Here is a 12,586-nt window from a genome sequence, read left to right as displayed (position 1 = left end):
AGGCAGTACCCAATTAAGCAAGAAGCTAAAAAACAGGTAAATAAAATACTAGATCAGCTAGAATACCAGGGGGTGATTGAAACTTGCACCTCACAAATGAACAACCCTTTGTTTCCGGTCTCCAAACCAGACAATTCATATCGTCTAGTTTTGGATTACCGACACCTTAACACATGTTGCAAAACTTTTGCAGTGCAAAATTCACACAGTGCTGCACTAATGAATAACATAGTGCGCAAAAAATACAAAACAACCTTAGACATCTCTAATGGATTCTTTTGTCAAAACATAGCACCAGAGAGCAGATATTTAACTGCGTTCTCAATAAATGGCACTCAAAAACAATTTTGTCGGTTAGCCCAGGGGTACAAGAACAGCCCGGGGGTATTCTCAGCGAGAGTAACAGAATTACTACAACTATATGATGATGAAGCATTATCTTATGTCGATGACATTTACTTAACAGATGATGACTTGGAGACTCACTTGAAGAGAGTGAACACCATAATACTTGGGTTCGCAGCAGAGGGTTACAAATTCAACTTTAAAAAATCCAGAATTGCCCATCTGACAGTCCTATTCTTAGGATATGAGTTATCAAGTATAGCCTGGCTGACAATTTTCTAGAACTATAAGAATTAAAAAATCTAGAAATGGAAAAAGCTTTCCCTCTGCCTATCGACATTCTGCCTTTACGACATTACGCCTGTGTAATTTATACAGACGGACATGCTCAACCCCCCGTTTGGGGAGAACAGGCATACAACCCAACATGTGGGATTACAAAAGAAGTGTGGCGCGGAGGTAAACTAAAACCTCTATTAACAAAAACACACTCAGTAGAAACTAATTCAGAACAACAGACTGAAATATTAGCATTGAAAATGGCGCTAGATAATGCGGATCGCGAATTCCCGACACTTATAGTGTCAGATTCATATTACTGCGTCAAATCATATAACAAGGATTTGCAGACATAGATTCAAAACGGTTACAAAGATGACACAGATGCACCAATAAAGCAGAAACTGCTCTGGGAACAAATAGCTCTTTTACAAAAAGAACTACCAAAGACTCACGTGACACACTCACTGAGTCATCAGCGTGATGGCGTTCACGTTGCAGGGAATTCATTGGCTGAAACAGCCACAGCGGCAGCAACTAAAACGGCTCCCGTAGTTCGAAAAAAGCGTACATTAAAATACATTGACGGTGAAACAGTGCTGGCGGTGAAAACGTCATCAAAAGGCGACTGCTCAGCGTTACCGATCAACTATCCACTCAATTATACATACATAATCGATGCAAACTCCGTCCCTTTTGCTCGAATCCCTGGAGTGGGGGGTAGATTGATTCCAAACATGGACAGGAGAAACTTGTTAATCGCAGACGCACATATGGGCGAGGGTCTCAGACACCTCAAACTAAAAGATTCTCTGGAAGAATTACAATCACGGTACTGGTGGCCAGGCATGAGCCTGCGTCACACCATGTTTGTAAAAAACTGCCCAAACTGCAACAGAGATCGCAGTGGGGAGAGAAACAGTTTAATACCTCGCCGTTTTGCTCCAGAAAAAATCAAGAGTAAAAAGGAATGGTTGCGATTAACATATACAGGCTAGTTTCCACTTATAATGTAGATCCTCAGCACTCGGCTGACGTTTGGACTGTTATACAAAGATTTGCGAGTCTAAATGGCATATACGCTAAGAGCATGCTACGTTTGACCATTGTTTTCACTCTAGCCCTCCAGCCTGAGGGGAAACATGACCAAATGAGCATAGCCCAGCGGGAATCTTCTCACTTCCTTCCTGAGGGTACGGGATGGTGTAAAGAAAAAACCAAGGCATAAAGCAATCTATAACAGAAAGGATATTAGGTTCGGGAGCTGGGTGGGTCAAACATCTAATAAGTGTCCAACGTAGTCTAAATAACTTGCCAAGAAATTCTCTGAAGGGATTCAGTCCGTACGAATTATTATTCGGAACTAGGATGTTGATCTCTGACATTGATAGTCAGACTTCAGTGGTGAAAGAAAAAAGCTTTGATATCAAAGACCGTTTGGCTATTTTGCAGGACTTAAACAAAACAAGAAAAGACCTGAGCAACATAAAGTTGAAACAACAGCCAACAACCACTGAAGAACCACCACCTGTCCCAGCAAGACCTGTCTGGATTCCAAAAGTCGGGGATCTAGTCAGGGAGAAGATCGCGGTAAAGAAGGAATTTGGGCCTTCTTACAGAAAAGCAGTTCCTGTCTTGTCTGTCAACGGGACAAGATCAGTTGTACTACCGCCACTTGCTGGAAAAAAGGAGAACCGAGTTGTATCCATCGACCTGGTAAAACCACAATCATGTGGCCGATAACAAACAGTAGGCCAAGTGGACTCCCAATAAGTAGCAGAACACCAAGGTTTGCTACCAGTACAGAGGTCCTAACGAAGAGGCTCATCACATTTGAAACGCCTACAGAAGAACAACAAGGACTATGCAACAATGCAATAGAACTCAGACCTCTGAAAACCCAAATAAAAACATTTAGCAGAGACACACCAATTTATAGTGAAGTACCAAGTGAACATGCAAGAAACAGAAATCCTGAAGCAATTGGAACAATTGACAGAACTGCATCCGGCTACTTCATAAACTTCGATGATTCCTCTGAAGGCTTCAGTGAATCAAAGACACAGCCATCATCAAAAACCTTTAAAGATAAAGCTAAAGAACTTTTGAAACAACTGAAAGAAACATATCTGATTTCCCCATGGATTGAATTTTGGGTGGGTTTTGGTGCATTTATCCTCATACTTTGGCTCATCATGGTACTAACTTTGGGACGCTTCATTGAGGGAAAATATGCTAAAAGGGACACAGCAAGTCAGAAAATCAACTTGATCCTCAAACCACACACATCTTCACACGTCGAGAAAAGAGAACTTTCTTCAGCCAACTTCACAGCCAATCCTATACCGGGTGGGGTAGCATGGGACAACACTGACTATGAAATTTATGGTCCGGTCGAAATCCTGAAATATCCACACCAAATTAAGATCTCCTTGAGTGACTTTGTAAAACCAAACTCATTTGCTGATGATTGGGACTTTGAAAGCATTAATAATATGATGTCTGACTTAGTAATGTCTGCTAAATTTACCAAACATGATTATTTGCAGGGTTCTACCAATTATGATAGTATGTACTGTTATAACCACTATGGTAACCATTTTCTACATAAATCTGCACAACCTAGAAATGTTTTAAATTATAATCAATGGGAACATTGTGCAACACCTCCAAAAGGAAGCTCAAGAACCGTTTACGACAAATACTCATATTTTTCAGGGTTTAACACAAGTAATGCTGAAACATTTTATTTTAAATTATCAAACAAGACAGGGACAAAAATCATGATAACCAACACAAAATTTATATATTCGGACTCATTTTTTGAAAAAATGAATACTTTTGGTTTTGATTATTGGGACAAAAATGTTGAATTGAAAAGTGTTTGGGGTACAAAAGATTGGCAAGTACAGGGTATAGAAGCTTTGTTTAGAGCCTGTATGATCCCAGAACAAATGATATTTTTAAATGACACTGTTCAACAAACCACCTGTCTTGGCCTAGCCAAAATCAAAGATTTAAATAAACCGTCTATTCCAAAGCCAACAATGTTTAGCAACACTTCTACAGATGAAGAGATAGACGTAAACCATATATTAAACCAAAACAGAACACATCCTGATTGGAAACAATGGTTGATCTGGCCCACAGATACTAATAACTGTCAAGACAGATTCCTGAACAAAACACAGGGGTTCAAAATGACCAGGCCAGACCCTAGATATCCCCAAAGACATCACCCAGGGATAATAACAACCTACAGTGTGGGCAAATTATGCCTTCAATGGCTACAAACTTCCACACTGGCAGAAATTAAGCAACACCTAACTTTACTTACTGATGGTGCTGACTTGCGTGATTTCATAATGGGACCACGCAAACAGCGTCAAAAACGTTTCATAGCAGCCTCTGTATATGCAGCATACAATGAGGCCTGGAAGGTTACTCAAATTGAGACAGCAGAGAGAATACGGGAAATTGACCGTATTAATTTGGAAAAATCACTTTCTGTAGTGGACAATGGGTTAATGACTCTGTCCTCCAGAATTTTTTCTTTGGACAGCATTGTGTCTTCAGCAATCAACATATTATCGCAGGACTTACTGTTGCTACAACACGGTCAGTCCCAATTGCGTTCTATTGTACAGCTTGGCTGGACGTTACAAAACCTGCGTTCAGGCTATGTGCCTTGGCGTTTAATCAACACAACGTCACTATTCCAAATCTTTAACCTTACTGATAGACAAATCAGTATGGCGCAAAGGGGTGCTGATTATACAATCTTGAGCATTGAAAAACTAGAAAGATTACCAGTGACAATGTCAGAACGACCTGTCAGTGAATGGATAATACATGGGATAATTAATATTCCAATCTCAACCTTCAGGTTTCAATACTGCCAAAAATATATACAGGCTGGCATGTACGAGAAATTGGGAAAGGGGTACATTAAAACAACATGGAACCTGCCCTATTCACATGCATGTGTCAGTAATAAAGGACAGAAAGTGTTTCTTAGTGGCAACAATTGTGCGATGTCACTAAGTGGCACACTTCTGTGTAACGGAATTAGTTTGCATGGAGCCTGTGAAGGGAATTCATACAACCTTTCATGTCACCAGCAAGGCGCACCTGCAACAGAAATAGAACCATTCTTTCAAAGACTCTATAATGGGAGTTACATTCTAATTGTAGATCGCAGATGTTGTAGTCTTATGCCCGGGACTCCTTATCTCGTAACTACGACTGCGAAGGTCAAGTGCTGTGGACGCTCATTGTTCCCCAGCTCCTTTCCAGACAGGGAGGCAAGGGCATGGCCCAATTTGAAAATTACTTCTATTCGAATAGATACTTTAAGCAGAATGAAAACAGTGCTTCTTCAGACGCCTACCAGGCTCTCGTCATCAAAAGAAACATGATCTACAAGTCGCAAGGACGACTGCAGAGATACATTCGTTGTTATCAACTAATTCCCCCATACATTTCGCAGAAATACTAAACGAAATCTTAAATATTTCTGATACCAATGGGGTCTCAAAGGTATTTAAGACAGTATTTTCGATGGCATTAACACCATTCAAAGCCATACTGGGTATTTTTCCAGATTTCGTCCATTCGATTTTTGGCGGACTTCCCCTGATCTTGGGACTAATTGCAGGAATACTATTCTTGGTCCTTATTTTTCGTTATGGCAACCCATGTCACAGACAAAACTCTTGCGACAAGGGAAGAAACAATCCTAGCCATTGGATACCGGGACCGGATATCAAAAATCCTGGGACTCTCCCGGCTTAGAGACCTGAACATGACTTGGTTTCTATCATTTCGACCAATGTGGCAAAGATGTGTTTTACCTGTATTAAGGTGTCTGCTATGCGGAGAAGAATGCGTGTTAGACACCTGTCTGACGCTACAATCGGATGCGCCAATGGATGCAGAAACATTGTTGAGCCCGATCAAGGTTCATGATTTGTGCTGCCCTCAAAGGCTACCAATCCTGATGACGGCATTCGTGGAAGCTTCACCACTACGATTGATGGGTAGTGAAGTTCAAGATGAAAGCAGCATCGATCAGGTACGACCTTCTGTCAGCAATGCGAATCAGAATGTCAATGGAGACAATCATGCGCACGAATGCATGATTACACCTATTTCCGAGTTAGTGGAACTTTCCCAGGAAGCTGTTGACAGCTTTTTCGAAAGCCTGAATGATATGATGTTCTCTCCAGAGCAGAAATAGAGACTTTTGAGCAAGCTCGCACACGGCGTTCCCTGAATTCGGCCTTCAACTTTAAAAATAAAGTCACATGAACAATTTTCCCTCCAGTTCACGGACAGCAAGTTTTTCAGCAGCCCCAAAATATTTTTGCATATTTTTCGGGACACTATCTTCTGCTTAAAGTAAGAAACTATTCTTAAAGAACTAAGAATTCTAAATTTTAGATAGCATATAGACATTAGCTGCCCGCTGGTATGTTCATAAATATTTTATTCTGTGATGGAATGGTCTCGAACTTTTTTTCTGTATTAAGAGCCATTTCATGTGTAATTTCTCATATACCAAATAAGCAATAATGTATACAAATGCGTGATTACTTTAGCATTATTCCATAGCTTGAGTGCATACAATACATATGACTGCAATTTTTCTGTATATTTGAAAATTTCAAAATGCATTTATGTATTTTGGGGTGGTAAGGTATACACTATACTCTATAGTATGTTGTACTATGTTATACTATGCATAGATTAGTAAATATGACCATAGTTAGCGTGGAGTGGGTGTGATGTATTCCTATAGGTTCTGAATCGATCCCCCTATTCCTGACCCTATTCTGGTTAGCAAACTAACAAGTTAACTAAGTAATCAGCCCATGAGGCAGAAAAACCCCATGATGCAGATACCGTTATCTGACGCAGTCACACTACGGCACAGGAACGTGTTATCTGATTAGGTCATAACGCTTGCGATCTAATTAGACAAGCGATATTCCTCCAGCCCCTGATAAGGCATACGGAGTTCTCATAACAAATCAAACCTATGACAACCTGGGCAAAACCCTGCGGCCATTGTTTTGATTTCACCGAGAACTTCAGCAAAAGAATGTGCTAACGAGCAAGTCGTATGACATCCTTATTGACGTATCTATGTCCATCCTTACGTCAATCTCGGCACCTTAAAGGTATAAATATTACCGATCTTGCCCTATGCAAACACACGCGTGGTGACGAGACGGAGCAGCCATACTTGCCGAAGCCCAGAAGCAGAGCAGACCCCGCTGGCAGCAGCCCCGCCTTTCTGACGCGCTGAGAACGAGAAGCTGCTTTCTCCTGCCGAGAAACCAAGCACCGGCGCTTCCGGGTAGCCCTCGCAGGCAGCCTGGAATATCGAGACCAGAGAAAGAGATACCATTCCTCATTCATCCTAACTTCCAGGTACAGGACTGAATAACCCCTCACAGAGAATTCTTAAGTTATTCACTTGGCAAAAACAAACTTAACTTAAACTGTAACTTTCTATTCCCGCCCTCGTATTAGACTTAGGTCAGGTACACGGGGTAGGCGTATCTAGAAACACCAGTTGAGTACGTTTAGTCAAATGTATATGTGTATGTAATATATTTTATTCATTTTAAACATCTTATGGCTTAGAAACCATATCAATGTTTTTACAGTATTATTTTATACTGCTGCTTTTAATGTATGCACTTTACTTAACTATAAGTATTGCAATAATATCGATCCATTTCTCTTGTATGAGAGAAGAGACTGATCAATAAATAACACCTTTTTATTGAACACGCCCGTCTCTTCCTTTTCTCTACAATCTGATGAGACTAAGAATGCACGTACTGACTGAGTAAAATAAATTGCCTTTTGTTCACACGACTCTCGAGATTTACTCTTGATTAGGGGAGAGCAAAGTTGTCATGTTCTATGGTTGTCAGAAACTAAATCCCTTCTTGTCTAATCAGGGAAGTTAATTCTTTCCTGAACATTCGAGAAAGTTTCTAGTGAACTCTGAGATAAGCTGGCAAACCCAAAACTTTAAGTCTAATATCGACAGTAGTAGACCTAGTTAACGTCTGGTCTAGGCCTTTACTATTGTAGGTATTATTCCAATGCGCAGAGCCTATTGGGATGATAGGAGCTACACTACAAGCTAAGTATTTAGGCTGAGCATGGCGCATTAGATCTAATAGACTTTCCTACCTTGTCTGAGTGTATTTTAGACTGTTAAATTGCGGTTACAAATGTAAATTGTTGCACAGAACTTATGTAATTTTAATGTTTGTTGTCTTTTACAGTTTTTAATGTATATGTATCGCTTTTTATGATATCAATTATATCGAAATAAAGCTACTACTACTACTACTACTACTACTACTACTACTACTAAAAATAACCCGGGGCAGATTACCTAGCCAATTAATAGGATTACCCAAAAAGAAGTCGTCCAGCAGCTGATTAGGCAAACCATAATGCAGCAAAATCCCAATAACCTAAATTACCAAATTCTGACAGGAAAAAGTACACGCCTGACTCAGCACTGATGAGAAAACCCTTTGGAAAGGTCTCCTGATTAAGCAACTTTGAGTCAGTTTCCCCAAACCAGTCTTCGGTAAAGATTCAAAGAGGCTGTGCTAAACAAGGGGGAAGAATCAATAACTACTATATCAAAAGTATGCATTCACGTAGCATGCAGCAGGCAACCATAGAAATGGCACATAGTACACTGCAGGGAGCAGTAGAGTCTGCCTACTACCTTCAACAACTATGAAGCGAAACCAACAAATACGCATTGAACAAAGAGCACTGCAGTCATGTTTGTGCAGGTGTTGGGGCAGAGAACAGCCTACATGGATCCAAGAGACAATAGTGTTACAGCATCCATAATTAGTCCTTCATTCTCCAGTAACAAAACAAGATGAAGCTGCACTGAGAGGTTGGGTCAAACCTCCTACAATACTTATCTGCCTTTCTGGTGCATCATTACTCTTTTTTTGTACCTATGTAAATGTGCATTGTTTTGATTTTGGAGAAGACGGTTTTGAGACAAGGCCTTTATAGCAACGACACAACTTGAAGTTTCTTTAACAATAAAGAACGTTATTACCAATCACAATTGAATATGCCAATGCACCTCATGGTTTTTTGAAGAACCTTTTAATAGCCATGCATCTCTGTGGTGCTCCAAACAAGCTTGCGGTGCAGAAACGGTGTGTTGTGTTAGCTTTTCAGACAAAAAAAAACAAATTGCTTAAACCGCTGCGCCGGTGGCTTGGATTTAACAACCAAATTCTGTTGCCCAGGTTGGTAGAAATTAGTCAGTAGGATGGCTAAGTGGGTTGCATACTAGTGCAGATGCTTTAGCTGTAACCTTCAAGTCAAGGTTACACATCCCCACAGGGAAAGGTATGGATTTTGCGAGCTCGATAAAATAGGGACAACTGGCTAGAATAACAGAACGAAAAAGTTTGTGAAGCGTCCTATATAAGCCTTTATTGGCTTTTCTGAAGCCTGCTCCTAGACCTCACCAAGCACATCATTCTAAAATAAAATAACTAAATAGCTGGCTACAATCTGCCCTCCTATGTAAGATTCTCCGAGGATGACCAAGGAAGCACTCCCAATCTCCTAGCTGAGCTCGTGCTGGCATCGGAAGACCTGGTGAGCAATGCCACTGACTGTTGGTGTTGGTTTATAGGTCCCTATGTGCGTCGGTTGCTGTCACATCCTGTTATTATGAAACGGAAAAAAGCAGAGTGTCCCGTTCAGCTCAAGGGATCCTAGAATGTTTTAAGCTAAATCAGTAAAGACATTAGGATAGAAAAAAACAGGCGTCCACTGAGAAGAAAAATGTAAACCGCGCGGCCTCACTAATTACAAACAGATGGCCCCTGCACGCCGCTGCTCGCTCCCGCAAGGTGGATGTCTCCACAAGCATGAGTGCTTGAAAAGAGCTGACCGATTTTTAAAGGTCATCACCTAGGGCAGTGCATGCGCGCTGCACTAGGCTCGACCTAAAGGAGGGTCACTTTCCTGTAGTCCCAAGCAGTCCTAATTGCGCTAAACTAATTTTTAGCTGTGTTGTAAAGTTTCCCTTGTTACCGTTCAATAGCATGTCTACTTCCACCTGACATTCATTTCCTCAGTTATCTTGTTCTAAACCTTACCTACTAGGTAACTGACACTCTCCCACTGATTAACTCTTATAGCTTTACTAACTACATTTCTTGTATTGTTATTATTAAAATGAGTTACATTATTTTTTCTCTTGTTTTGTAATTTTGATGAATTTCTTTCAGGCATTTGGCAGCACTATTGTAATTAACCCTGAAAAGGATAGGACCATGGTTCAAGAGCTGCTGGATTTCAAGGATAAGGTGGACCATGTTATTGATGTATGCTTCCTGAAGAATGAAAAATTTGTCAATGCTATGAAAGAAGCTTTTGAAACCTTCATTAACAAAAGACCAAATAAGCCTGCCGAATTGATTGGTAAAGTTTGTTTTAGCATTGTAGCTGCCATTATTCAAAATTATGTCATTTTTGTTCCACTGTTTGGATAGTATGAAACTTGCTATAAAATGTGCTCATTTCATCACTTTGTTTTTTAATATGGTGGTGCAAAGGAGTTGTCCTGTAGGCTTTTCCACTGGCTAAAGTGTGTTTGTAATCCTAGGGATTGCTTCATTTGTTTCAAATTTGATTCCTAAAACACCTACGTACGTTGCTTAATATATAAACCTATTCCTTTAAAGAAATTCATCAAAATAACATGTTCTCCAGAGCAGATTACACTGTTTTGTAATCACCATTTGCTTGCATGCATGTAATGCAACAAAATATAATGCAAGCTGCAAAGTTCAAATCCTGTACATTCCTGTGGTGTACTTCTCTTTCAGAGTCCTCATTTTTGAATATCCTCCAAATGTGATACTGAATCCACATCATATCTCTTAACATTAGCTTCGTAGCAGTTGTGGTGCAAGCATCATTCCAGCGGTGTCTTTGTTCGTCTACTAGATTTGTCAAAGTTGTACTGTATGCGCTTCAGATACTGACTCAGAATTCCTTCTTTTTGCTGTGCAATTATATTATTTTGAAGCCGTGTACAGAATGTTCTTGTTAGAATTCTTCTCTCCTTTAGTGTGTGTGACTTCACTGCTCAGTCAGAAAGTGTTTCTAGTGTAGAAAACAGATATCCATTTTTGACCCCCACAGTTTTTGGTGCCTCTGGCTCCAGGACAATACTGGACACCATATTTGACACGCCTGCTCTTATGTACACAGTGGCAAGGCAACATTTTCAAAAAATGTTCTTCTATTTTTTTTCTTAATTCTATCCAAATAGCCAAGTTACAAATTTTTTAAAATGAAAATTAGAGGACAATGTAGATTTTAGATATGTAGAACACCTAATCACATATATACACATTGCAACTGACAGCACTTTAAAAAAAAATGTAGAATGCTGTCAGCCTTCCATTGTGCGGTGCAATAGTTTTGCAATAGTTTTTTGGAATCCTCAAACACTGCTGCGTTTATATTTTGTCTAGAAACTACATATTCGAGGCATGTTTAGCTGTAGATAGACATGCTGTGCATGCTTGGGCCTTGAAGTCAACTCACCCACTTGCTATAGCGAATCAGATTTTGTCAGGGCGCACTAATGTTTAAGGCTTACTGGCCCAGTCTGGCAAGAGAGGTGTCTTGAAACAGTATTTAAATAGCCTGTAAATTAACTGTGTACACATTTTCAAAATATACTTCAGTAATTAGGAATGCATATTTTGTGATCTGGCTTTACAGCGCAACATGGGCATTACTAGAGAAGGGCTTTGACTCCACCCACATGTTGTGAGGCATGAGTACATGTATTGATTGGGTAGAAGTTGTGTGCTTCCTTCAAAAAGTCCCTGCACTCCACACAGCTGTAATAATTATTTTTATTTATCTGCTGCCTGAGATTGACATTTTATGCGAACGCAAATTGTAATGCTTATAAACGGTCTTAGCTAACTAGATTATTTATCGTGTTTTTCTCTGGCAGCAGCACAGATGAGGAACGTATACCATTTCATATGTTGTTGAATTTGTGTGTGTTTTATTGTGATTGGGTCAGAGGGTGAATGCAAGAATGAGTCAGTGGATGAATGGGTAGGAGTGCAAAGATGAGGAACAGAGTACTTGTACGATGACCTATTTAGTGCCTTAACCCTAGCCCATCACTGACACAAGGCACTTTTATTCAGAAGGCAGACTTATTTGCTTTGCCAATGCTCGTTTAACTTTGAAGTGTTGATGGAAACAAAGATTTGAATATGTTCAAAACAAATGAGAACACTACTTGGGGGATTTCGAAATAATAAATATTTGCGGAAACGTGATTTTCACACGTTATTGCATGTACGCTATATAATTTTATGAGTAAAACTGCATATCAGTGCTCGGTTTGTGGCCATTTCAATGGGAACGTGCTGACTGTGACTGTGCGCTACCACATCATGCTTTAGTAATATATTTATTGAAAGTGAGAAACATTTCTGCCCCTGCCCTGTGGATAATGCTCTTTGTGAACTAATTGGCAAGTTAGAGGTCATGTGTATCCTTATGTGGGCTAGATTATACTCAGCGCACAAGTTTAGTCTATTAAATCAAAATGTTTTTGCACTGCAGATATGCTCAACTCACATATTTGAAGGTATTCTCATATGTGATAATTGAAGTATAAGGACACTCGGTGAAATAAAATATTTGCTACGGCTCACCCAATCCGAGACAAGCTGATGGGTGAAGCGCATTGCCTTTCGGTCGATTAGATTATTTAAGCCACACCACTTGTGCAAGTCTAGTAAAAAATTTGATGTTTCGCAGCCTGCTTCCTGCCATCTAGTGTTGGACTTGAATGAGTGCAAGTTGTTTTGCTTCAAATTCGTTACGAAGTACGGTGATTGCA

The 12,586-nt window shown here is 40.0% G+C and overlaps 1 protein-coding gene across 1 annotated transcript in view; it reads left to right on the top strand.

The window, feature by feature from the left end:
• CUL4B (cullin 4B) overlaps positions 1–12,586 on the top strand; it is a 945,370-nt gene that overhangs the window by 390,226 nt on the left and 542,558 nt on the right. Inside the window, exon 12 of the mRNA XM_078688736.1 lies at positions 9,933–10,125. Coding sequence (XP_078544862.1) covers positions 9,933–10,125 — 193 coding nt within the window. The remainder of the gene's footprint in view (positions 1–9,932; positions 10,126–12,586) is intronic.

Source organism: Lissotriton helveticus, chromosome 4_1 (genome assembly GCF_964261635.1).
Source record: "Lissotriton helveticus chromosome 4_1, aLisHel1.1, whole genome shotgun sequence".
Classification (NCBI taxonomy): domain Eukaryota; kingdom Metazoa; phylum Chordata; class Amphibia; order Caudata; family Salamandridae; genus Lissotriton; species Lissotriton helveticus.
Note: the sequence above shows the minus strand (reverse complement) of the source record. Positions and strands in the feature narration are given on the sequence as shown.